The sequence below is a fragment of the Seriola lalandi genome, unplaced genomic scaffold, assembly GCF_002814215.2.
Source record: "Seriola lalandi dorsalis isolate HSWRI2012SDOR001 ecotype SW California unplaced genomic scaffold, Sedor1 jcf7180002054885, whole genome shotgun sequence".
NCBI classification, from domain to species: Eukaryota; Metazoa; Chordata; class Actinopteri; order Carangiformes; family Carangidae; genus Seriola; species Seriola lalandi.
The window spans coordinates 4242436-4265078 of record NW_019525437.1 but is presented as its reverse complement, the minus strand read 5'-3'; the positions used below and the strand labels follow the sequence as shown (position 1 = coordinate 4265078).

The 22643-nt window shown below is 39.8% G+C and overlaps 3 protein-coding genes across 6 annotated transcripts; 1 reads left to right on the top strand and 2 right to left on the bottom strand.

The window, feature by feature from the left end:
- Window positions 1-1194: 1194 nt before the first annotated feature.
- Window positions 1195-10936, bottom strand: naprt (nicotinate phosphoribosyltransferase). The gene is made up of 13 exons (XM_023428785.2): window positions 10057-10936; window positions 8244-8371; window positions 8060-8142; window positions 6836-6966; window positions 6276-6391; window positions 4968-5164; window positions 3610-3750; window positions 3394-3478; window positions 3227-3307; window positions 2851-2953; window positions 2089-2246; window positions 1640-1747; window positions 1195-1508 (listed from the first exon to the last, which is right to left on the bottom strand). Exons 1-13 carry the CDS (start codon window positions 10301-10303, stop codon window positions 1422-1424), a joined length of 1665 nt encoding a protein of 554 aa, XP_023284553.1. The 5' UTR covers window positions 10304-10936; the 3' UTR covers window positions 1195-1421.
- Window positions 10937-11082: 146 nt separating this feature from the next.
- On the bottom strand, window positions 11083-15308 carry cunh8orf82 (chromosome unknown C8orf82 homolog). Its single transcript, XM_023428790.2, has 4 exons — window positions 15224-15308; window positions 13197-13606; window positions 13051-13099; window positions 11083-12462 (listed from the first exon to the last, which is right to left on the bottom strand). Exons 2-4 carry the CDS (start codon window positions 13359-13361, stop codon window positions 11966-11968), a joined length of 711 nt encoding a protein of 236 aa, XP_023284558.1. The 5' UTR covers window positions 13362-13606; window positions 15224-15308; the 3' UTR covers window positions 11083-11965.
- LOC111671650 (MARVEL domain-containing protein 3) lies at window positions 15159-21846 on the top strand. Of its 4 annotated transcripts, none has more exons than XM_023428787.2 (4): window positions 15159-15297; window positions 15875-15977; window positions 17554-17672; window positions 19039-21846. In XM_023428787.2, exons 2-4 carry the CDS (start codon window positions 15877-15879, stop codon window positions 19695-19697), a joined length of 879 nt encoding a protein of 292 aa, XP_023284555.1. In that variant the 5' UTR covers window positions 15159-15297; window positions 15875-15876; the 3' UTR covers window positions 19698-21846. The 4 variants fall into 4 exon arrangements, with proteins under 4 accessions (XP_023284555.1, XP_023284554.1, XP_023284556.1 ...); XM_023428786.2 differs by having other exon boundaries at window positions 15160-15297; window positions 15855-15977; XM_023428788.2 differs by having other exon boundaries at window positions 15254-15364; window positions 15855-15977.
- The last annotated feature ends 797 nt before the right edge of the window (window positions 21847-22643 follow it).

Genomic DNA, 22643 nt, shown 5'->3' with positions numbered 1-22643 from the left:
TCCTTATGCATCATTATACAGTTTTTAATAAAACGAGGCACGTCCTTAAACGTGACGGCACTTCCCATTCATTGCACTTTAATGTCTTTGTTTCCTGTTTTTTTTCCATTGCATCTGATCCAAATGTGAACATTGTATCACTGAAGGAAAAACAGTTTAATTCCCTTGTATACTGAGCAAGTGTCAATAACTTCTATAAAGTCTATGTTGGACCTTGATGAGGCAGGAACAGAACAAACTGAGAAGTTGAAGTATGACTGAGTGAACAAAATCTGCATGTTTTGTTCATGTAAAGTTTTAACAACAAACTAAAAGGTGACAGAACTTTAGTGGTTGTTGCTCCAAAATTATGAAACCAGTTGCCACTAGAACTCAGATGTTCTCCCTCCATCTTGCTTTTTTTTTTTTTTTTTTTAATAAATCTCAGCTTTTATTCACTAACCTTTTAGTCCATTGTCATGTTTGTATTTGTGTATTTGCTCCTTGCTGTTTTTTTGTCTGTTTATCATGTTTCTGTAAACAGTATTTACTATGGTTTCCTTGTGTTTTTATTTGTTTTAGACATTTGTTTTACTTACTTTTATTTATTTTAATGTCCTTTGCACAGCACTACAGCTCAGGCTGTGTCTAAATGTGCTATAGAAATAAAGTTGACTTGAATTCACTAACAAAATCACTTCCTTATTTGGGCATTTGGTAGCTGACACTTTTAAGTTTTGTTGACATATGAAGCTGTAAATTTATCATTTCTAGAATTTTTCAGATCAAATTGATGTGTGTTCACATTCAGTGAAGAAGAGTTTGGATCACAGATTCATTTTGTGTGAACATTTACCAACATTACTGAACAACTCAAGGTCCACTTGCTAGCTTTACTGAAGCTTTCAGCCACATGTCACTGCCTTTCTCAGCAGCCTCAGAGACTTAACTCTAAGTCAGATATTTCCACGACACCATCCCCTGACGAAAGCCATAAAACACAGCTGAAAGCTCAGGCTAATAAGTTTTACATCGTCAAGAATAAATCGTCATTCCATACAAACCTTGAGAACCATGATTTAATTTTTGTCTGGTGTCAGTTTGTGTATTAAAATACCTGTTGTCAATGTGAGAATTTGTGTTTTGAGTTTTAGAAGTCTCTGTTTTTTTTTTGTTTTTTTACATGTGGATCACGGAAGAACGAAGGTCAGGTCATTTGATAGTTTGTTCATTTTATCTCGTTACATAAGCATCAGATTTGAAGGACACAGGCCACAACACATTAGTGATTTCCTGTATTGGAGAGTACGGTGTTAACACTGTATCGTTAAGGTCACGCTCTACACTCCTTCTACTGTGAGGCACTTTATATCATAGTGTCAATAAACAGACAAAAAAAAAAAAACATGAGATGAAAACAGAGCAGTTGAGTAGGATTATCTTTAGTTGGCTAAGAGGAAGTTGCTGTCGTTGGAGCTCCCTCTTCGTATCTCCCTAACCAGGTTGTGGAGTTTCTCTGACAGCGCCACCTGGTGGAGGAGGAGGAGACAAAGACGAGGTTAAGAAATCTTCCCGCTGAGGAGAGAGCACTTTGTAATATTCAGCTTTTGTGTCTCGGAGAAGCTTCTGAGTCGTTCTGTATTTTGTGACTGAGACTCACTGTGTAAGACTCTGGCTCCTGCAGCCTCTTATGTCGAGGGTGCAGAGTCTGGAGGGAGCCCTGGACCTTTGCTCTAGTTTCTGCGGCGCTGCACAGAGGGTGTGTGACCTAGAAAATGTGGGAGAAACATTCATCGAGACAAAACTCCTCCGCAGTGCAGTCTCGCAACATTGTCTTGTTCTGTACTGTTCAGTACCTTCCAGAAAACACTCAGCAGATTTGTGTTTTTATTAAGTGTGATTCCTCTTGTTAGACTCAAAGTTATTCAGTCTTTTCTGAATCTAAAATACTGTACTGTACACGCTGCATACTGACCATCACAAAGCTTGTGTTTGATCCTTCACTAATTTTAATTTAGTCACATCAGCAACACACTGGTTCATATTCAGATGTGTATAAGAGACAGTGCTAATGCAGGTTATGTAACAGTGATCACAGTCCGTCCTCACCTGCCCTTTGGTGAACATCTCTTGACACAGACAGGTGACCTGAGCTGGAGTGATTGAGACGGCGGAGTTATCACAGCCCAGAGGGAAACAGGTCAGTGGGACTCCTGCCTCTGGACGAGGCTCCAGTGCCAGGCTCACCAGGTCTAGAAAAGGATGACCTGCAGAGGTGAAGAGCGGGAAACTGTGAAAAAGTATACAGGCACACCAGCTGCCCTGTGTGGCTGTGAGGCTCATTACACACCAGAGACAAATGTGTTGAATAGATTAAAAAAAAGAAAAATCTCTCTATCTCTTACGCCCTTAAACACAATATTGTAAAGGTTGCGCCAGTATAAAGGCCACTGTGTTTCTAAACCTAAACAGTTTATTTTCAGAACTGTGACTTCTTCAGGACAATCTCAACTTGTCGGGTTCAGCTCATTGTCAGTTTAAGCTGGACTTAGGCTCAGCTCAAAGGCTGTGTATTATGGATGCAATTGTTTGTCATAGAACACATAGTTTTTATCCTAAATTTTCTATGAAATCTAAAAATGAATGGAAAATATAACCAGACAGAAATTGTTTCATTCAGCTCATCAAATGCCTGAAAAATCCAGGTACTTAGTCTCATTGATGCAAGGATCATATAAATATCCTGCTCATTAAACTGCATGATAGATAAATAGATAGATAGATAGATAGATAGATAGATAGATAGATAGACAGATAGAGAAGAAAGTGTGTTGAGATGAGGTGAGGCAGGCAGTGCACACTAACACTCACCCTCAGTGTCTACTAGCCGGTACACAGCTTTCCTCCCAGGTACTGTGCTCTTCTCTGGGTCTTCACTGATCTTCATCCTGGGCCTTCCCCTGACCTCCACCAACTAACACACACAGAGGAATCATTTGTATGATTTATGTTAATATGACAAAAGAACTGAGATTGCATTCGCTGTATAGATCAGAATAAAACACTTTTATTTTCGCTGCTCATTTCCAGTTCAACAAAATTACTTTTGCAACTCCTGGAACAGTAAATATTTTTTTTTAAATAAGAGTATAAATTAAAAGATAGAACAGAAAAGTTTTGTACTCGAAAAAAAATGGATAAAATTAGAAATAAACAGAGGCACAAAAATATAAATGAATTAAATGACCTTATACACACAACCCAGCGAGGGCTGTCTTGTGCAGGTGACCAGATGTGTTCCAACACCGACCACGTCGATCTCATTCTCCTGAAACAATCGTATAAAAGCCGTCAGGGACAAAGATGAAGTAAAGATCAGAGACAGTAAAATAAGCCACTTATTTATCAATTTACCTTCTTGTTGAGTTCAGCCATGCTTTGCTCTGAGATGTTATTGGTCCCAACGATGATCAGCGAGTCAAAGGCAGGGATGGAGAAACTGCAGATGAAACGAAAAAAGAAGAAAAAAAATTAAACGTGTGCAGATGTCTGTGGGAGTGAAATCACATCTCACAGCAGGTTTTTTTGGCGACATACTGATGCACACAAACGGCGTGGCACCTCACTCACTGGTCGCTGCAGAGTCTGAAGACGTGGCGGACGTCGACCGACTGCCTGCAGAGGTCCCCGCTGTCCAGACGGACTCCCACCGGCCTGAAGCCCAGTTCACACAGCGCCAAGGCCACAGCGCAGAAGTTCAACAGGCCGCTGCTGAAATCAGATAAACACAGACTACATGAGTATAAAACATGGATTCACAGAGTCTGTGGAATATCACCTGGGATTTTGGGAATTTTTTTTTTTTTACTATTTTCCAAGATTAAACATTTATTGTAATTGGTTATATGAGAAATAACTAAAAGATTAATTTACAACAAGAATAATGAATAATAGATGAATAAATAAAAACAGAGACTTTTCTACTGGCTGCTTTTATTAAATCTGTTTTATTATTCATCAGATATTTATAATAAACTCTAAGATATTTAGTTTGTATTTCTTTTATTGTGTCCATCTTCGAAATTGAGAAACAGCAAGTATCAGTACAGTAATCATTACTGATGGTAAATTATATAATAGGAGATGAGGTCCTCTGATCTCTTTAACCCAGTGCTCACTAGTGGCACCTTCTGGTAAAAGTAATATAACAACGGTTATATCACTATACTGGAAAAATTACATAACATAATGCTAGGTTTGTTTGTGTAATCCTTTTTCAAATAAATCATATGACATATAGAATAATTTAAAGCTCCATATTTTCCTTTTCTCCAGTGTTTTATTTGAAGTGTTGATCCATAAGAAGATATATTTGTGGTTTTAAGAACCAAAAATCATCTCAGTATAGTTTTACATCTCCTCTCTCAGGCTTCTCTCTGGAGCTCTGGTAACAACAGGTCGGTGAGCCAATCAGAAGAGAGGAGGCTCTGAACCTCTCTTCTGATTGGCTGACTGTTTTCTGAGCCATCCAATGAAAATAAAGCAGATTTTAGGTAAAACACCAAATCTGGCAAGGTTTGGATGGTGGGTGCAGGTGGGTGGGGCTTGGGCCGTGGCTGAGAGCGGTAACTGCTTTGTTATGACATAACAAAGTTCAAGAGGTCCTGTCGGCTGGTTTTAAGTCTCAGTGTCTGAATACAGGCTGTGTGCATTTCTCTGTGGACTGAGGCTTTGATACTTTCATAATATTAATACAAAACCTAGACCTGCTTTATAATCAAACAAAACATGGACATCGACCTTTATACTGTATGAGCCCTTTAAGAAAAGTTAGTAATGAGTACCTATTTATGATTGAGTGACTATGTGAAGTAAATTTCCAGGAAAACAGAAAGATTGAAGGTGGATTTTGTGTGACGACGTACGATATAGGAAAGTCCGAGATATATTTCCACTGTGGTGGAACTTAATGTCATATCACTAGTTACCAGCCAACACTGTAGCTGTCGATCACAGGGAGAAAGTTCTGGGGGTAGGCGATGGCGTAGGACAGGAAGGCGGCCAACTCGCCCTCCCTGATCTTCGCAGGCTCTGCTCCCAGGAGCTCACACACACGGCTCAACCAGCCTTTTGTCAGAGAAATGAAGTCAACTGGATCAGGGTCCCCACTCACTGCCACAAGAGTCTGGACAGGGAACAAACATCAGGGACACATTATCAACTACAGGACATAAGTTGGGAGATAAAACCTGAGCGGTTAAGTCTCAGATGTCCCTGCACTGTCTTTCTTTTCGCTGCTGACTGCACTGTTGACAACATGTCTCCTGAAGTACAAATGGTGCCTCCAGCCTCTCCAGCCATGATCACAGGCTGTTTTCACTGACATACTCTTTTCCTACAGAGAGTGATGGTCAGTTTACTTTACTAGGATTGTAACTAGCTAATACATTTTCTTTACACATTACTTTTCCGATTATTTACTCCACTAATCCATTAATCCATCAGAAAATAGTGGGCAATGTCAAGCCTAAGGTGATGTATTTAAAAAGCTTTTTTGCCAACCTACAGTCTAAACCTAAAGATCTTCAGTGTATTAAACATAAGACCAGAAAAAGGAATCAATATTCAAGTTTGAGAAGCTTGAACCATCAAAATGTTTGGCCTTTTTCCCTTTCAAAATAAGTGTCAATTCATTTTCTGTTTACAGAGTAATTGACAAGATAATCCTTTATTATTCCCACAGTGGGGACATTTGCAGCATTACAGCAGCAAAGTGCACAGTACAAAGAAAGAAAAACTGCAAAATTACAATATCAATACATAAAAGATAAATAATATAATAACATGTACAATCAGATATTTAAATATAACAAAAAAACCCAAAGGAGTTTCCAACACTGTTGAAAATAAAGTTCCAGAGCTGTGAACAAAATGACTGACCTTTAAATCACACTACAGATATACTAATATCTAAGGCTCTCGCCACTGACTAAACCCTTTGTTGCGTGCATATAAGTGACCTTAGTGACACCTTAGTGCACCTGCAGGTTCATGCCAGAGCCAAAATCCCAGCATCCTCTGTGCAGATGCTCCAAACCGGTCAAAGGACATAATCCCTCACTGACTTTTCACAGGTGAATCATGTTTGCTGGTCTGCGTGGCTGCCTTCTGCCTCGGTGTGCTACCCATGCTCCAATAGTAACACAACAACATACTGATAAATAAACAAAGGCTTTAAAGTGTGCAAAACCACTGGTGTGATCCTCTACAGATAACTAGAGATAAAACACCCTCACCTGTGGCCACACCTCCTCCAGGGAGGTAAAGGAGGTGACGTATGAGTGAGCCATGGTGCCTGCGACCGGGATCCCGAAAAGGAATCCAGCCTGAACGTTACTGGTGAGATCAAACCCTGGAAGACACATTTCACTATCTGTCAGTCTGTGTGTGTGTGTGTGTGTGTGTGTGTGTGTTTCATCACAGGGCTTTTGCTGCAGCCCCAGGCAACACACACCTGAATCAAGTTTTTTATGGAGCATATAAGAAAATCATCCTCTGCACATCACCTGTGTTGGCTCTTGTTCATTTGTCATATGTTATGTAGTAATTTTCAAGTCTACGACATTCCTCTTATGATACTGTAACGATCAGAAAAATGTCAGACTGTCAGACATCAGTCCTTCTGTCAAATTCCTCTCATGAAAACTGAGGTTAATTAGTTCTTTAAAGAGTCCCTGAGGTTGGTAAAGGCTCATTTAAATGAAATACGTGTGGCTCCACAAACGTGCAGAGTAACCATACAGAATCGTGACATAGTAACTGTCTGAACATGTCTGACAGATTACACGGCACTCACCTCCAATGTGTGTGTATCGGGAGGCGGTGAGCCCTCCATCTGGCCCCTGAGCCCGTCTCAGGCCCATCTCCAGCAGCTTCCTCCTGGGACCGGCCGCCAGGCGGAAACGGGCAGCGTTACTACACACCAGACTGACAACAGAGAAGAAGAACATGACTCAGCAAGGCTAAGATGGGGCGTATTTTTCTTACCTATTTAAGTTATATTTATAAAATCAAAAAAAACCCAGATGGTTTCTTTAAATAACATTACACACTGAATAACATATACTGTACATACATTACATAAACTGAAAGTAAAATTTCAGAGTGAGAAGTTTTATATGTCGGGGCATCGAGTAGCTCAGTTGGTTGAGCATCTGCCCCATGTGTAGAGGCTACAGTCCGGTTCGAGTCCTGCTTCGGACTGCCCTTTGCTGCATGTCATTCCCCCTCTCTCTGCCTCCCCATTTCCTGTCTCTCTCTACTGCACTATCAATAAAGGCACAAAAAGCCTGAAAAAATAACTTTAAAAAAGAAAAAAGAAGTTGTGTATGTCATGGCTGCTTCATTCCATGAAATACAAATAGTTCAGATGTGTTGTGCTTTTTTTTTTATCACACGTTTCCTCATAATTCAGCCACACATTGGATAGTTTTGAATCTCAAACAGACTTCTGCACAATATATCTTTGCAAATGGCCCATGGGTGAACCTAGCCGAGGTAAAGAGGTTACTAAATTTAAACATGCTTGATTACATGGAAAGGACATGACCTGGGTGACCTTCACAGTAGCTGTTGGCTTTGAAATACCAAACATACAGCACTGAAACGACTCTTCAGTTCCTCAGTTAATTGACTTAACGATTAAAATCTTGACTATAATTTTGATAATCCATTAATTAATTTAAAGTCATTCATCAAGCAAAATGAAAAACTAGACTGGTTCCAGCTTCTCAAATGTAAAGATATGCAGCATTTATCTCATTGTAAATTGACATATTTAAGATTTTGACTTTTTGTCCAGGTTTTTTCTTTATTAAAGATTATTGTTATGGCATGGGCAAAATACAGTACAGCGAGAAACAGCTGGACAGATGTCTCAATCAAATCTCAAAAAAGAAAATCAGTTAATGAGAAAAAACAACAGATAAATTATAGTAAATATAATTCATTTTGTTGCAGCGTGTGCGCGCGCGTGTGTGTGTGTGTGTGTGTGTGTGTGTGTGTGTGTGTGTGTGGTTACCTGGCGTAGTTAACCAGACACAGTAAACTGGTCTCCAGCAACTGAACCACAGCCAGTGGACCTGCCACCTCCATCAGAGGCACCTGCAGATGTTTTAAGACATGAACCACAAGTCAAACACAAGTCTGACCCCGACTGTGACCTTTGACCCCTCAGTTTCCCCCCTGAAGCCCTCACAGCTCACCCTGGCAAACACCACGGTGCCTTCTGGGACGGAGCGGAGCGTGACGCCCGAACAGTCCAGGCCTCGCAGAAACTGGAAGAAGGCGGGGTCAGTGGCCGGAGGCAGGACGGAGCGCAGGAACTCCACATCTGGATCCAGGAAGAGATGGCGTTAAACACAACATTTGGACCACTGACAGTAAGACCAACAACAGAGGGCATCCTTCATCCTAAAACCCCCTCCACACGTGCTCTTACGCAAGCGCATGTGTCCTTTATGTGCCCTCCCTCCCTCACATGTCCAGTCTCAACACACACACACACACACACACACACACACACACACACACACACACACACACACACACACACACACACTCACAATTACAATAATAGAGATAAATCTAATAACTTTCTCTACAGCTAATCTAATCCAGTATGTGCTACGATGACTCAGTGGTGAGTTGAAGGTCAGACTAAACATGTTTGACAGCTTGTAACTTGTACAGTTGAGCACATAAATTAAATATAATATAATCATTTGTCATTTAATTGAGTATTTTATGCGGTTTTAAACTATATTCTACCAGAAGTGTTAAGATTCCTTACTTACAGGTTTCAAAACAACAATGTAAAAATGCTCCAGGTCCTTCTTTCAAATCCTATTTAAACTATCTAAAGTTAAAGTTAAAGTACCCATGATGCATCAGTGTGTAAGAAGCATTTTAATGTAGTCGAGGTGGAGTTCATTTTAACAATGTTATATACTGTTAGGCGGTTTAATGTTTTTACTGCACTCCATGTCTGAGTCAGCTGTAGCTACAGGTTACTTTGAAGATTAAGATTTCATATACAAATCATGATCAGTTTATATTATAAGATTGAATTAGTTGTTAAAGATTAAACTACTCAGCTGTTTATGAAGCAGCTACAGCAGCTCAACCAACTACAACCTTAAAATGCTTCTTACACATCAACTATTAATCCAATAGCCCAAGGAGTCCTTCTTTTTATAATTAGTCATTTCAGTTTTGAACTAAATGAATTCAGCTGGAAACATTGTGGTACTTAAACCAACTTGGTATTTACTACTACAGACTGAAAATTTAAAACTGTATGCCACTCTATGTTTCCAATGGTGGAAAGTCTGATGGTGGAAAGTCACTAAGTATATTTACTTAAGTACTGAACTTAAGTATATCTTATGCAACTTTTTTTTTCACTCCCCTTCACTTATTTCACAGATTAAGATTTAACATTAATAACATATGATGATATTAAAATATATGATGCAATGTTACAGATTAAACCAACTGTATATAAGACATCATCAACAACTTTAAAATGTTTCTTCCATCAGTAAAGAACCAGCCAATTATATAATACATGATAGGGAGGAGCAGCTAATACTGTTACACAACTCTGTAAGTAATTAATTTTTAATTATCTGTTACCTATAACCGTTTAAAATCACTGTAAAAAAAAAACTACTTTTATTTTTTTTTTTAAAACATGATCTGGAATAACCAGTTCCACAAGCGCAGGACAAATCTGGTTTCAAGACAGCTTTGTTGCATGCAGCTGCTTCATGTGCTGATCTTCCTGTGTGCTAAAGTTCAAAGATCAAAATTCCCTGAAAATACCACAGCCGCATTCACGTTCTCTCACTGAAAGCCTCACGGGGGCTGCACCGTTAAGTATTGCGCAACCGGATCGGTATGCGTAAAAGTTTGGAGTTTAGGGGAGAGAGAAGTCACTCAGATTGGATGAATGACACCATTGTCATTAATGACACTTGGTAATTGTTGTAATAATACCGATGTTAACTTTCTCACCTTCGTCTGTGAAGCTAAAGCTGCGCAGGAACAGCTGACAGTCGTGCAGACCGGCGAACAGCGAGAAGCCGCCGCCGAACGGATTGTGCCGGAAGAAGAGCTCGAACACGGCGGGCTCCTGGTGACGGCCGGCCCGCCAATATGCGTACGCCATGGTGAACTGGTACATGTCGGTGAGCAGCGGGGGGACTCGCTCTCGGATAGACCGCTCCATGGCCCCGCATGTGTTGCTGGACGGAGCTGCCATGTTATCCAAGTCCTGGCTCCAGGTTCACTGGTTGCCGAGATCTCTGGGACTTGGAGTTCTCCAAAGACCCGCTGACTCCTTCACCTAATGAGAGGGAGGCAGACTCAGAGCGGAGCCTCTGACAAATAACCCAAAGGCAGGATGAGGCGCTGCAGCTTCAGTTTCAGGGACAATTATTTATCTATAAAGCTCCACAGAATTTTGTTTAAAAATTAATTACATTAATTAATGACATCTTTGCCCTTTTCCTGGTAGTTTTCCATGTTGCCTAATTACGTCCTGACAGAGGTGGAAGTGATCAGATCTTTAGTCAACAATGTCAAAATGATCTATTACAGCCAAATTGAATTTAATGAATCCATAAAAACATTGGCAACACATAAGAATTTGTATCAAAATCGAGAGTAATCCAAATAAATGCCCCATTACAGACTTTTAACCCCATTACAGAGTTTTAACTACATTACAGAGTTTTAACTACAGGAGCCATCACAGCCTCATGTGTTTATATTTGTTGAGCAGATGCATCATTTTCACCTGAAATGTAACTTCTAAATGTGCCTGACAAATATAGTGTAATAAAATATAGAGTAATAACAGTATAAAGTTGCACAAAATGGAAATAATTAAAGTACCTGTATCTTAAAATTGCAAAGTACTGTATTTATTATATAGTATGTATTATACTGTATGTAAATGTACTTTTCCTTTCTTCTCTGCAGAACAATCTGTTGTGAAATTTCCTGTCAACGATATGACATAACAAAGCAGAAAAGACATTCAGGGACATTCTTGTTTATTCAAGACAGAATTTGCCAAAATCTTCATTAGTATATTTGTAATAAGGTTGTTGGTATTTGCCAAAGCACATTCAAGTTTTCAAAAATACTCTTGCTTATCACTTTTAAATAGATTTTTCTAGATTTAAATTTTAGTATTTTCTATATGCAAGCACACCGGTGTATCAGCTTTGTATATTTGGGTATGTAATTGCTGCAGCTATGGAGTTGTCTTTATAAATGTTGCTGTATTTGTGTGGATTATTCTGGATAAGATTTTTAGGTATTTAATATTTACCCATCTGTGGCTAATGTAGCAAATAACTGCTTGGATCTCTTCAGCAAATTCAAAAAGATAACTCATATTCCCCTTTTAATGAAGACTGTGATTCTGAATATTCTGAGTGTTGTTAGCAGCAGCTTTCAGCCTCTTACTCTCATCTCTGTCTCAACCCCTGTAGCTTTAGGCCAGTAGTTCCCAACCCAAAGCGGTCACGTTATAAATCTGAGTGGTTGCAAAACAGTTTATTTTATTCAGATTGTTCCCTCATCTTTGCTTCTTGCTGGTGATATACTGTATTGTTTTATATTTTCACGATTCTAACTATGATTTAAATGAATATAGGGAGAAAATAACTGTTTAACTGCAACATGTGATGAGAAGATGCAAGAAGACACTGCGTTGTTCGAAGGCGTCTCAAGTGTAATTTAACTGATGAAATCTGCATCAAACACTCTGCATCATCTTAAATTAGGGCAAGAAGACACACCAGCCCCTGTTTCTATCAGCAACAACCACATTGTGAACACAGGTGTCCATGTCGGACACAGTAGTTGTCTTTTTCCACTGTAAATAAAGTACACCTTTTAACAGTTCTGGTCTTTATCCCAGTTCTCCCTGCTGCCCGCTGCCCTCTTCTGCTGAGGGGAAGCATCCTGCTAGCTCATTGGTCAGGGTGTACTCCTTTCCTCCCCAGAGAAACTTTGTGGGCTGTCCTGATTGGCCCTGCTCTGGAGCATAAACAAAGGATGGGCTGAGCTCGATGGCCAGAGCCGACCGAACCAGGCCAACCGCCCCCCAGCGCTCCGAGCAGGGGTGATACACTCGACCGCTGACGGGATGCATGTACAGAGCCTCAGGGCGGAACGGGACGGACAGCTTCTCCGCCCCGCCGCAGTACGACAGCTGCTCCTGGTCTCCCGTGATCCCCTGAGGCCCTGCAGGGGTCTGCAGCAAGTGGGTGAAGACCACAGGTCGGTCGTCGCAGCGCAGGAAGTTCCTCTCCCTCCCGCACAGGGACAGGAAGGGGAAGTCTTCCTCATACCGCCCGCTCTGATTTGAACGCAGACGACTGAAGAAGAAGACCAGGAACTGTTTATCTGATGGATACAGAAACATCAATGACAGCTGCTTGAAAAAGATCTTCAGATTGATGGAACACATGGATTTAACAGTGGATTCACAATTAAAACTTAGATCTCTGCAGTCAGAGCTCTTGAAAGTGATCTGGATTTAAATTCAGCACCATATTTTAGGGGGTGCTGCTCCCAGATAGATTTTTTGTCTTTTATTTTGTTTGTACCAATGTACCCGAGTAAATTTACTTACTTACAGATTACTGTAAGTGTTGCTACATACTTAGTTTGTAAGAACAAAAACAAGCATGAAGGCTGTAAACAAACAGATCGAAACATCACACTTTATCCTCTCTCGTGCTATTTTTCACACATAATGGTAATGATATGGTATCTTATTATTAGCTTGCTGTAATATTAAATTCATGTCTTTTGTACTGATTTTGTGTTTGTGTGTTGACTGTATGTTGGTTTCAATAATAGCTGATAACCTGACAACTGACTTGATGGCAAAACAAGCACATTTCTCAAAACTGTGAAGACTCTTCTTCTGGGTTGTTCTGACGACTTTGGTAAAAAATAAGTGTGTGTTGTGTTTGTGCTCATTTATACCTTTGAAGCAGGTGACAAAGTTCTTCACTTTAGTGTCGTCGAGGAACAGCTGTAAACAGAGCACACATTAACATATCAGTGAAGCTGGAATGAGAATCTAAATTTTATGTTTGAAGGTTTTGTTTGGTGTCGGTTCAAACACTCACCTGTCCTTGGTGGTCGATATAGTAGAAGTACTCTCGGATTCGTGGTTCGGGGCTCTGGCCCTGGATGTATGTAACGGTGGTTCTCGAGGCGATGTAGCCGGCGGGCAGGCAGCGCAGAGCGGTCAAACCTCTGCAGTTGAGAGCCGCAGTCCGGAGGAACAACATGACCGGACAGGACCGCGCACAGGGCGGAAACGTTCAGGAGGAAACACGGAAACAGCGAGGACGGGGTGTCGGAATGACAACCAGTGTGTTAACTAAATAAGTTATACAACTCCAGCGTTGTCCTCATATTATTGTTTACAGATGCAGGTATAACCCGGAAGAGATAATTACAGCTGGAGCTGTGACCCGGAACAGTTTCACTGTTGCAACTTCGTCAGCTTTTGGCTGTTGCCGCCTGCTGGACACTTAATACAGTACAGATTAAATGCAACATTATATCAAAGGCCAAATACAGTAGAAAAAAATAATTATAACGAAAAAGTGCAGGGTTTATACGCAAAAATTATCATATAAAGATTTTTAAAGACCTACGTTCCTCTTATTTTGTTTTAATCAAGTAGGCACGATAGTAAAGATACTAAAGACTTCTGTGCTTAAATGAAGCAGTGTGCCTTGATTCTTCCCTTTCTTATGGACAAAATTCATTACTTTTTTTTTGCATTTCTATGTCACAATATTATATCACATGTTGAATATGCAATACAACTATCACTAATTTGATCAAAAATAATAAAATCAAGAATTGAACTACTACCAAAAAAATTAGAAATTATAAAAAGATGAAAAACAATGATCTCTTCCAGACAAAAAACACGAGTGAGTCTGTAAGTGTTTCCTTAAAAGGAGTTATAGTTGTGAGGGAAGGGGTAAGGATGCAGTATTTGTGGGGAATCCACTTTGGAAGAAAAAGAACTCATAGGAATTAGCCTGAGGGGTTGAGTCTATTTTTAGAGTTAATTACTGTTTTTATATATCTGCTGTTTAAAGGTTTACCAAACATAACTCCACAGGGTCCCTTTTAACCTCTCCTTTATTACTAAAGTGACATTTTATTAACTTTACACATCCACTTTCTTAAACCAGAGAATTGAAGTGCTTGTGCAATTTATGAGATGGAGTCTCAAAGGACTGTTGTTTTTGGATGTTGTTACATTACCCACATTCCTCGCTGTACATACATACAGCATATCCTTACTTACAGCATTTGAAGCCTAATTCTTAAAACTATGTATGAATGAATGACATCAACCACAATGAATCTGGAGGGAGCTTTTTTCCAGTGTAATATAGTAATTAAAAAAAAAAAAAGTCAAACTGCCAAAAGAAAGAAAACAAAACAGAATACTCTCTGCTGCTGAAGTAAGAATTTTTTTTTTTTTGTCAACCTTGAAGCTACTTAAGGAGAAATTACAGGTAATCCAACCAACAGTCCAAAACCAAAAGCTACTCATTCTACAATCAGATATCACAGTGGGAAGCATCAAATCATCACATTGGAGAAGCTGTAACCAATACCAATATCAAAAGAGCTGCAGATCATTTTTGTTGTTGATTGAATTAACGATGAATCGATCAATTTTACCAGCTCTTGGTTCGTTGCCTGTTCAGAAAGCCACTGACTCAAAAAATAAGAATTCCTGAGCCATAAACAGTGTAAGTGGCCTACATATCGCACAACTTGGCATGTGTGACACGAATAAATTCCAAGCAGAGAGCAATATATTACTGAGCTGAGAAACACAACAGAGCTCTTCAGGGAGCTTCATGTAAATCTCTGTGCTGATAAAAGAGGCGGATAAACAACAACATTCCTCTGTGACACTGCTGCTCATAGTAAAAGGCCAACACCCCCCAAAACCCAGTGTAAACAGAGGCTTCTTTGGCTCCTCTGACGGGACTGACCATCGTCTGAATCAGCCGCCTAACACACAAAGCGGCTGATTCAGACGAGCTGGTAATGACTTGAACTTCGTCCAAACAAAAACTCTCCGACTGTGACCACACAGGGCATTTCCACCTACCTGTAGGTTTCCGCTTCCGCCTCATCTTCCTTTTTCCAGGTTTGGGCGGAGTCGTTTCTACCTGATCGGGACAGGTAGGTGATTTAAGCATTAAATAATGGCGTTATAGTCGGACTTTAGCGCGCGTTCATCGACTTCACAGTAAGTTTTGATTTTCATAGTTAACGGACGAAGTTTTCAGCTGTTTAAACTGGCGAAAGCGTCGTACGACCTACGAAGCGTTGTTGTTGTATAGTCGGTTTGTTTTGAAGCGACTAACCTGCTCCACGGCGGTTACATGAAGTTTAAAACTCAAAAAACTCAACTCACACTGAAGCAAAGTCTCGGTTTAGTTGGTTTTTCTACCGTAAACAGTCATTGTTCACGGCCTTATAACGTCCCTTGTAGTATGTTTACGTTTTCTTAACGTTTTTGGGTGTTCTGATGTAGGCTACGTCAACGGTCGCCAATTCTTTTTTATTTATTCATTTTAAAAAAGCCTATTTTCTGTATTTTATTTGAAAATAACGTTTAAATAAGGTAAAAAAATAATCCATAAAATGCCTCATTTTTAACGTCTGTTGAACCTTGGTTTCCCTGTTCAGTAATTGACAGTTTTTATGATGTTCAAAGGTTGTTTCTGTGTCCTAAGGTTTAGCTTTCGGTCAGCAGGTATGAGCCGTCCGCCCCGTTCAAACCGGGGACACCGGGAGAGAAACGGAGACCACCGACAATACCGGGACTCCCACGATGATAGACGTTCATCACCAGACAGGTGAGCTCAGAATACTGCAATAGTGTACATTTACTCATCTACTGTATTCGAGTATATATTTTAAATACTTGTGCTGTACTTGAGTGTATTTATGATGCGCCACATTACAGAGACGAATATTGTTCATTACTTTTTACTCCATTATATTCATTTGTCAACTATAGTAACTAATGTAATTACTCTACCTTGAAAAAAAATGCATAAAATACTCAAAATGCATTGTTAAACATTAAACCTATGGACATTTTATAGAAACTAGTTCTGCCAACTCAGATCATTTTATTTAAATAATTGCTGAAGAATAGAAAAGGTAAAAGTGTCTAATATCTCACAAAGACACCAGAAACGTTAGAGAAAAGCTCAAAAGGTAAAATATACATTTTTTTTTATCAGAACTTTGTTTTTCTACGTTCCTCTAACATTTATTATCACACATTATACAACAGTTAGTTCCAACCAAGTAATTTGATTGGACAAGAGTCATTCCATGAGTGCTGATATAGAGTATAACAGCACTGGGTCTTTTAACTACATGTATCACTCAGTTTAGCAGGATTTCTTTTAACTGTTAATCAGTGTTATGGAATATATTCCAGAAATAACATTTGAATTCAGTTATGTGTGGTCATCAGAAGAGGATGAAGGGAAGACTGGAGTATAAAAGCAATATCACACGACAGGTTGTGATGTTGTACTGAATATCAGCACTGCTGCATCAGATTTATCTGGTGACCCTTTGAAGATGCCTGACCTCTAGGTTAGGAAACACTGGACTAAACTACCTGTGTCCTGAGTTCATATATGAATGGATGAAAGGACACATTTTTCTTTTCCTACTTTCTGTTAATGCTAGTTTGAACTCTTTTTCGTTTCTTTTTAAAATGATTTCATTGTAGATAAATATTCAGTATCTTCTCAAACAGGAGGTCAGACAGGTACTGGGGTGCGAGATCATGGAGGGATTTGAAGGTGAGGGAGAGGATTTTGGCTTTGACCGGAAGCCAGTGAAGTTGGATGAGGGTGGGGGTGATGTGCTGCCAGGGCTTGGTGCGGGTGAGAACCCTGGCAGCTGAGTTCTGGACATACAGTACTTGTCAACTAAAGTTGAGATTTAAGTTCATTATTGTTTTTGGGAAGAACCATCTCACAAGGTCTATTTACAGTAGTTGCTGCTCTGGAGCTTTTGACTGTAACACATGATATTCCTTAGGAGACGGAGTTTTCTCAGTTGTCATGGAATTGCGTAGGTTCAAATTTCCATGTTGTTTTGTTAACTGTTGCTTCCAAAGTCAAGGTTAAACTTCGTCTCAACATTGAAGCCAATATGTGTGACGAGTCAAGAAAGTACTTGAAGTTATGTGTAATGTTAATGTGTTTTTTACTATTGTACTCAAAATAAAACAAAACTTGAGGAAGGCTCTGCTCTACAACAGCATTATTTATTTATATCAGTCCAAACTTTACTAGAATAAAAACTAAAAATAGAAAAAAACATGGAAAATGTTCAGCTCTTCAGCAGCACAGGTGCCCATGTTGACATTTCTTACACATATGCATTTGTTGTTATGTGCCTAAGGTCTTCCTCTACGCCCCCGTACTACCCCAGAGAAGCCGACTCCCCTCCCAAACATGTGCGGGACGTCCCGCGAGTGGAGCACCGTGACTCCAAATGCACACACATCTGCTCCAGGAGAGGTGAGTCAGCATCAGAATAGAAGTATCTGTGTTGAATAAAATGAAAGCTCCTCAAACAGGAGCTGTTGTGTCAGAGGGCAGACTCTGGTTTCAGTGCAGTTCATTTCCTCCTCCTCCTCTTATGAATACTGGACGGACTGGTTTTCCAGTGTTTAACAACCGCATTTCTCAGAGTTTAGACCTCAGCAGAGTAACATGACCTGTTGGTGAGGGAGAACAACTGAGTCTAATAGTTAGATGACGTGCTCTTGATGAGTTCCATGTACCTTTCTTATAACCTATGTGAGGATTTCCTGTATTAATCTTATTTCAGATTTTATTTAAAGATCCCATATTTTCTCTTCTCCTGTGTTTTATTTGAAGTGTTAATCCATAAGAAGATATATTTGTAGTTTTAATAACCAAAAACAATCTCTCAGGCTTCTCTCTGGAGCTCTATTAACAACAGGTCGGTGAGCTCAGTCTCCTCTCTTCTGATTGGCTGACTGTTTTTTTGAGTGATCCAATAAAAATAGAGCAGATTTCAGGTAAACACTCAGAGAAACCAAATCCTGCAATGTTGGATGGTGGGTCCAGGTGGGCCATGATGGGGCACGGCTGAGAGCGGTGAATGCTTTGTTGTGACATCACAAAGTTCCAGAAGTCCTGACGGCTGGTTTTAAGGCTCAGTGTCTGAATACAGGCTGTGAGCATTTCTCTGTGGACTGAGGCTTTGATACTTTCACAGTATTAATATAGAACCTAGACCTGCTGTGTAATCAAACACATGGACATCTGCCTTTATACTATATGGGACCATTAAATATTCAGGACCAGTTGGTCTCAAATTGAGCTTCAAGTCCCTTAGGGTCTAAGGTCTCTGTTACAGTCGAACATCATTCTTGAAAGGTTTTCTTTTCAAATCTGTAGACGGTCAAATGTAGGGCTGCAAATTATTATTATTTTCATCATTGGTTAATCAGTTCGTTATTTTGTTTATAAAATGTCAGAGGATTGAAACCTGTCCACCACATTTTCCCATCAAACGTCTTGTTTTGTCAGGCCAACAGTCCAAAACCCAGATATATTCAGTTTACATTCACATAAGACAAAAAAAGGAAACCTTTAGCATCCAGATGTTGGCACTTAGTACTGAGCATTTTTACAATTATTAATTAATGATGAAATTATGGGAATCAGTTAATCAACTATTCATGTAGTCAAATGTTGCAACAGTTAAAGTCAATCTCAGTTTTTTAATTGACTTGAGTTCATAAAAAATTTCATTCTTTTAAAAAACAAAAACATTTTTTATATTGATTTATTAGATTTTTAAAAAATAATATTGAAAAGATCTCTTTGTCTCATGCGTCGACTCTCTCCCCAGGTATCGTGCTGATCTGCGCTGTACTGACCAACGCCCTGGTCCTGATCTGTGTGGTGGCGGCTCAGATGGTGTCAACAGGCCTGTCCTCGGCCTCGGCGCTAGGCGGCTTCAACATCAACTCCAACTTTAACCTGCAGGGCACTGAGCTGCAGAAGGCACGAGAGCTGGACATGCAGTACAGCCAGATGAGAGCGCCGGGGATCTACGGCGGCCTCTCCTTCAGCCTGACCTTCGGGGTCATCTCGCTGCTGTTTGTGGTCGCCGGGAATAAACCCCCCCACCTGATGTCCAGGAAGCTTCTGGTGGGGGCGTTGTTGTTTCAGGCGGTGGGCGCGGTGGCGTACGTGGTGGCTGTCGGTCTGTACCTGCATTTCATCATCAGTGTCAACTCCACAGATGTTTGCCAGCAGCGGGAGAGGCTGTACGCACGCAGCGGCTACACCTGGATGAACTGCGACGTGGGCGGGGCGGACGCAGCCGTGGCTCTGTTTGGGCTCATCACGGCTATCCTGTACACCGCCGGCACGGTGCTCACGATCCAGACCATCCGCCGAGTGAAGCGCTACCTGCAGGAGCGAAAACGCAGAGAGGCGGAGAGGCAGCGGCACCGAACCCAACCACAGAGGGCCCCGCAGAGGGCTGACACCAGCTCTGTGTGAGGGACATCTGGAGACTGTATCATGAAGCTACCCAACATGTTTGGGTTTAAGTCAGGTATCATGATGCCTGCTCACTTTTAACTGAGGTAGATCTCCATGGAAACCTGTTGCACAACTCACCTGCTCTGATGCAGGTTCAGAGCATCAGGTCAAGATGTGTCAACAAACGGACTACTGGATAAAATACTTCCTGTATCGCTACTGGTTCTCACCATGGACAAATGTAACAGAATATAGATATATTTTTATAGGTTTTAATCACTGCGGAGTCTTTGAAAGGTCACGGCAGGATTTTCTTTTTTCTTTTTGAACTACTTTTGTGTTCCCTCACATTGGGTTTACAATCCCTTGCCATACATTTTTCATTCTTTCTGATCCATAGAGGAAGGTTCAGTTCTGACAGCTGCATAATATTTTTTAATTACAGCCTCTGGTTGTTTGTATCATAGCAGCTAATGTTAAGACAACTAGTGGAGGCTACATAGTTCTCTAAACTCTATTAATAATGCAAATGAACAATAATATGGAGCGTTGTGGTGAAGCTATTCTTGAACTTCTGTTGTGATAGAAGCTCAGGTCATAAAGCCTTATGATGCTCTCTTATGGAAGACCTGAGATTTTAATTTCATATTTTAATAGGCATTAGAAATAGGAAATTTATAAATGAATGATTTATCCATCAATAAATACTTAAGATTTCATTATAAAACACGCATTAAATAAACCATGTAGAAATAGATTTATTAATTCATGAGTAAACAATAGAATTTGAAAAACTATTTGAAAAGGCATGTTAAAAATGGGAATGAATAACAGGATTCCCTCTTCAAGAATTTATAAATGAATTATTAATCCATCAATAAATGATTAAGATTTAAAAATGGATTTATAAAAACCAACTGGTTAACTCTCCAACTTGTTGAGCTTGTTACATCCCATGGCCAGTTGGGATTGTTCAGCCTGGTTTTTCCAGCACTGAAGGCCCAGAGTGTCAATTTTTTTTATTCATGAATTAAAAAATGTATTTATACATTTATTTAATGAGAGTTTTATGCTGTTTTTGTAAATCTAAACTATTTATTGACGGATTAATCGTTCATTAATTACTTTTACAATTCCTATTTTTAATGCCTGTTAAAATATGATTAAGGAAATGCTTTATTACTTTTCCTGTGACATCCCTGGTCCTTTACACTTTCCCAGCTAATGTCTGTACATGAGCAGCTAGCCACAGAGCAGCTTATCCGTAGCAAAAGCTATAGAAACAGCCGCAGCTGTAGTTTATATCCACAGTTCCACAGCTTCAGCCGTAGCTGAGCCTACAACCCAGATAACCAGCTCCAGCTGTGGTTACAGTGGCTGCTCTGCCTTTCTCTGTGGATCAGGAGGAATGTAAAGACGTATCGCTAAAATAGAGCCACAAAAATCCCACTGTGGCCTTTCAGGGGTTTGTACACCATGATCATTTTGTCAAATACAGATTTCTTTTTCTTTCTTTTTTTTTTTTTTTTTTTTTTTGCATAAACCATCGGCCCACACTAGGGTTAAAAAGGGACTTCTAACAGATATAGTTTACATCACTGACACCCTAATAATGAATGAGGGTGAAAGCTGCCTATTATTTTCAGTAAGTTTCCTTCAGTCCTGAAGTGAAAATGCTTTTAACTTCTGGTGTAAGCTTTTTTAAATTCAATGATAACTGTGAATAAAAAGTAATTATTGATTATGCAGACTGTATTTTCCTCTCTGTTGTTTTCAAGTATCAGATTCTGCTTGTGCGATTTTATTGTTTATATTTGACCTCTGACTTTTTGCTGCTGCAGTAACTAATTTTCCTGAGGACACCACAGTTTTTGATGATGTAATTTTCTGATTGTCTCGTGGGGGGATCAGTAAAACCAGATTGTTGTTCAGGATCATTAATAGGTGGTGCAGGGAAAACCAGATTAAGTGCTTTGTGATACAGTCCCACTCCTGTGAGTTTATATGTTGGATTAGACTGTGTGCACTCAGAGGGATTTAAATGTGTGTAACTTGTCTGCTTGTATGTTTTTTATATCAGTCTTTATAATGTTTTTAATACTGTAACTCAGCCGTACAACTTGTTTTGAAGATTTTTTCTCCTCAGATTAAATGTGACTGTTCAACACATCTGTTTTTGATGACAGTAGCCTACAGGGGGCCCCAGAGGTCTGTGCTCCCGCCCTCCGTCCCCTCCAGGGGCTTCCTGCCAACCATGACATTGCCGCTGTGTGTCCTTGCTCTCTGCTGTCACACAATGGACCACACACGCACAAAGGACACAGTTGCAGTGATGTAACTGTTGGTCTGTTCAGTCAAGACTTAATTAGTAACAAAAGAAATCCTCCAGAGTGAGGTAATTACCCGAGATCTAATTTTACCATTTCACATTAACACAATGCAGCGATTGTATCGCAGCAGCACAAACACGGCAACGTGACGAGCTGAGTTTGTCGCTTGTTGTTGTGCCGCTCTTAACCCTCTACATTTTGTTTTTGAAGATCTTTAAAAGAGCCAGTTCACTCAAATTACAAAACCATTTTAGTGGTCTGGGTTTCTGCTGCCAACACAAGTGCAAAAGAGATGACTGGAAAAAGGCTACAACTAGTAATTATTTTAATTTTCAATTGAGCTAGAGCTGAAATGTTCTATTAATGACTATTTTTAAAGAAAAACCACCAAACATCGTTTTGCTCTACATTCTCAGTTATGAAGATTTGTTGCTTTTGTTTGTCGTATGTCAGTAAATTGACAGTTTTGGGGATTTGAGTGGTTGGTTGGATACAAAAAGCACTTGTTCTGCACTTTTATGTATCAAATAGTGAATTGAGAAAATAATTGTTTGAGAAATTTCATGAAATTAATTATTTTTAGCCCTAGATTAATAATGTGGTAGGTAAAATGTCACAAAACTAAATAATCCCA

What these genes read in the sequence shown, in the direction of transcription:
- cunh8orf82 (XM_023428790.2), bottom strand. Translation starts at nt 13,361, where the DNA reads ATGTTGTTCCTCCGGACTGCGGCTCTCAACTGCAGAGGTTTGACCGCT. An exon ending in ATATCGACCACCAAGGACAG is followed by an intron (nt 13,100 to 13,196) that starts GTGAGTGTTTGA and finishes CTCTGTTTACAG; the next exon opens with CTGTTCCTCGACGACACTAA. An exon ending in CTTTGTCACCTGCTTCAAAG is followed by an intron (nt 12,463 to 13,050) that starts GTATAAATGAGC and finishes TGTATCCATCAG; the next exon opens with ATAAACAGTTCCTGGTCTTC.
- naprt (XM_023428785.2), bottom strand. Translation starts at nt 10,303, where the DNA reads ATGGCAGCTCCGTCCAGCAACACATGCGGGGCCATGGAGCGGTCTATC. An exon ending in GCACCGTGGTGTTTGCCAGG is followed by an intron (nt 8,143 to 8,243) that starts GTGAGCTGTGAG and finishes AAACATCTGCAG; the next exon opens with GTGCCTCTGATGGAGGTGGC. An exon ending in TTCAGACTCTGCAGCGACCA is followed by an intron (nt 3,479 to 3,609) that starts GTGAGTGAGGTG and finishes TTTCATCTGCAG; the next exon opens with TTTCTCCATCCCTGCCTTTG.
- LOC111671650 (XM_023428787.2), top strand. Translation starts at nt 15,877, where the DNA reads ATGAGCCGTCCGCCCCGTTCAAACCGGGGACACCGGGAGAGAAACGGA. An exon ending in AGACGTTCATCACCAGACAG is followed by an intron (nt 15,978 to 17,553) that starts GTGAGCTCAGAA and finishes TATGTGCCTAAG; the next exon opens with GTCTTCCTCTACGCCCCCGT. An exon ending in ACACATCTGCTCCAGGAGAG is followed by an intron (nt 17,673 to 19,038) that starts GTGAGTCAGCAT and finishes CTCTCTCCCCAG; the next exon opens with GTATCGTGCTGATCTGCGCT.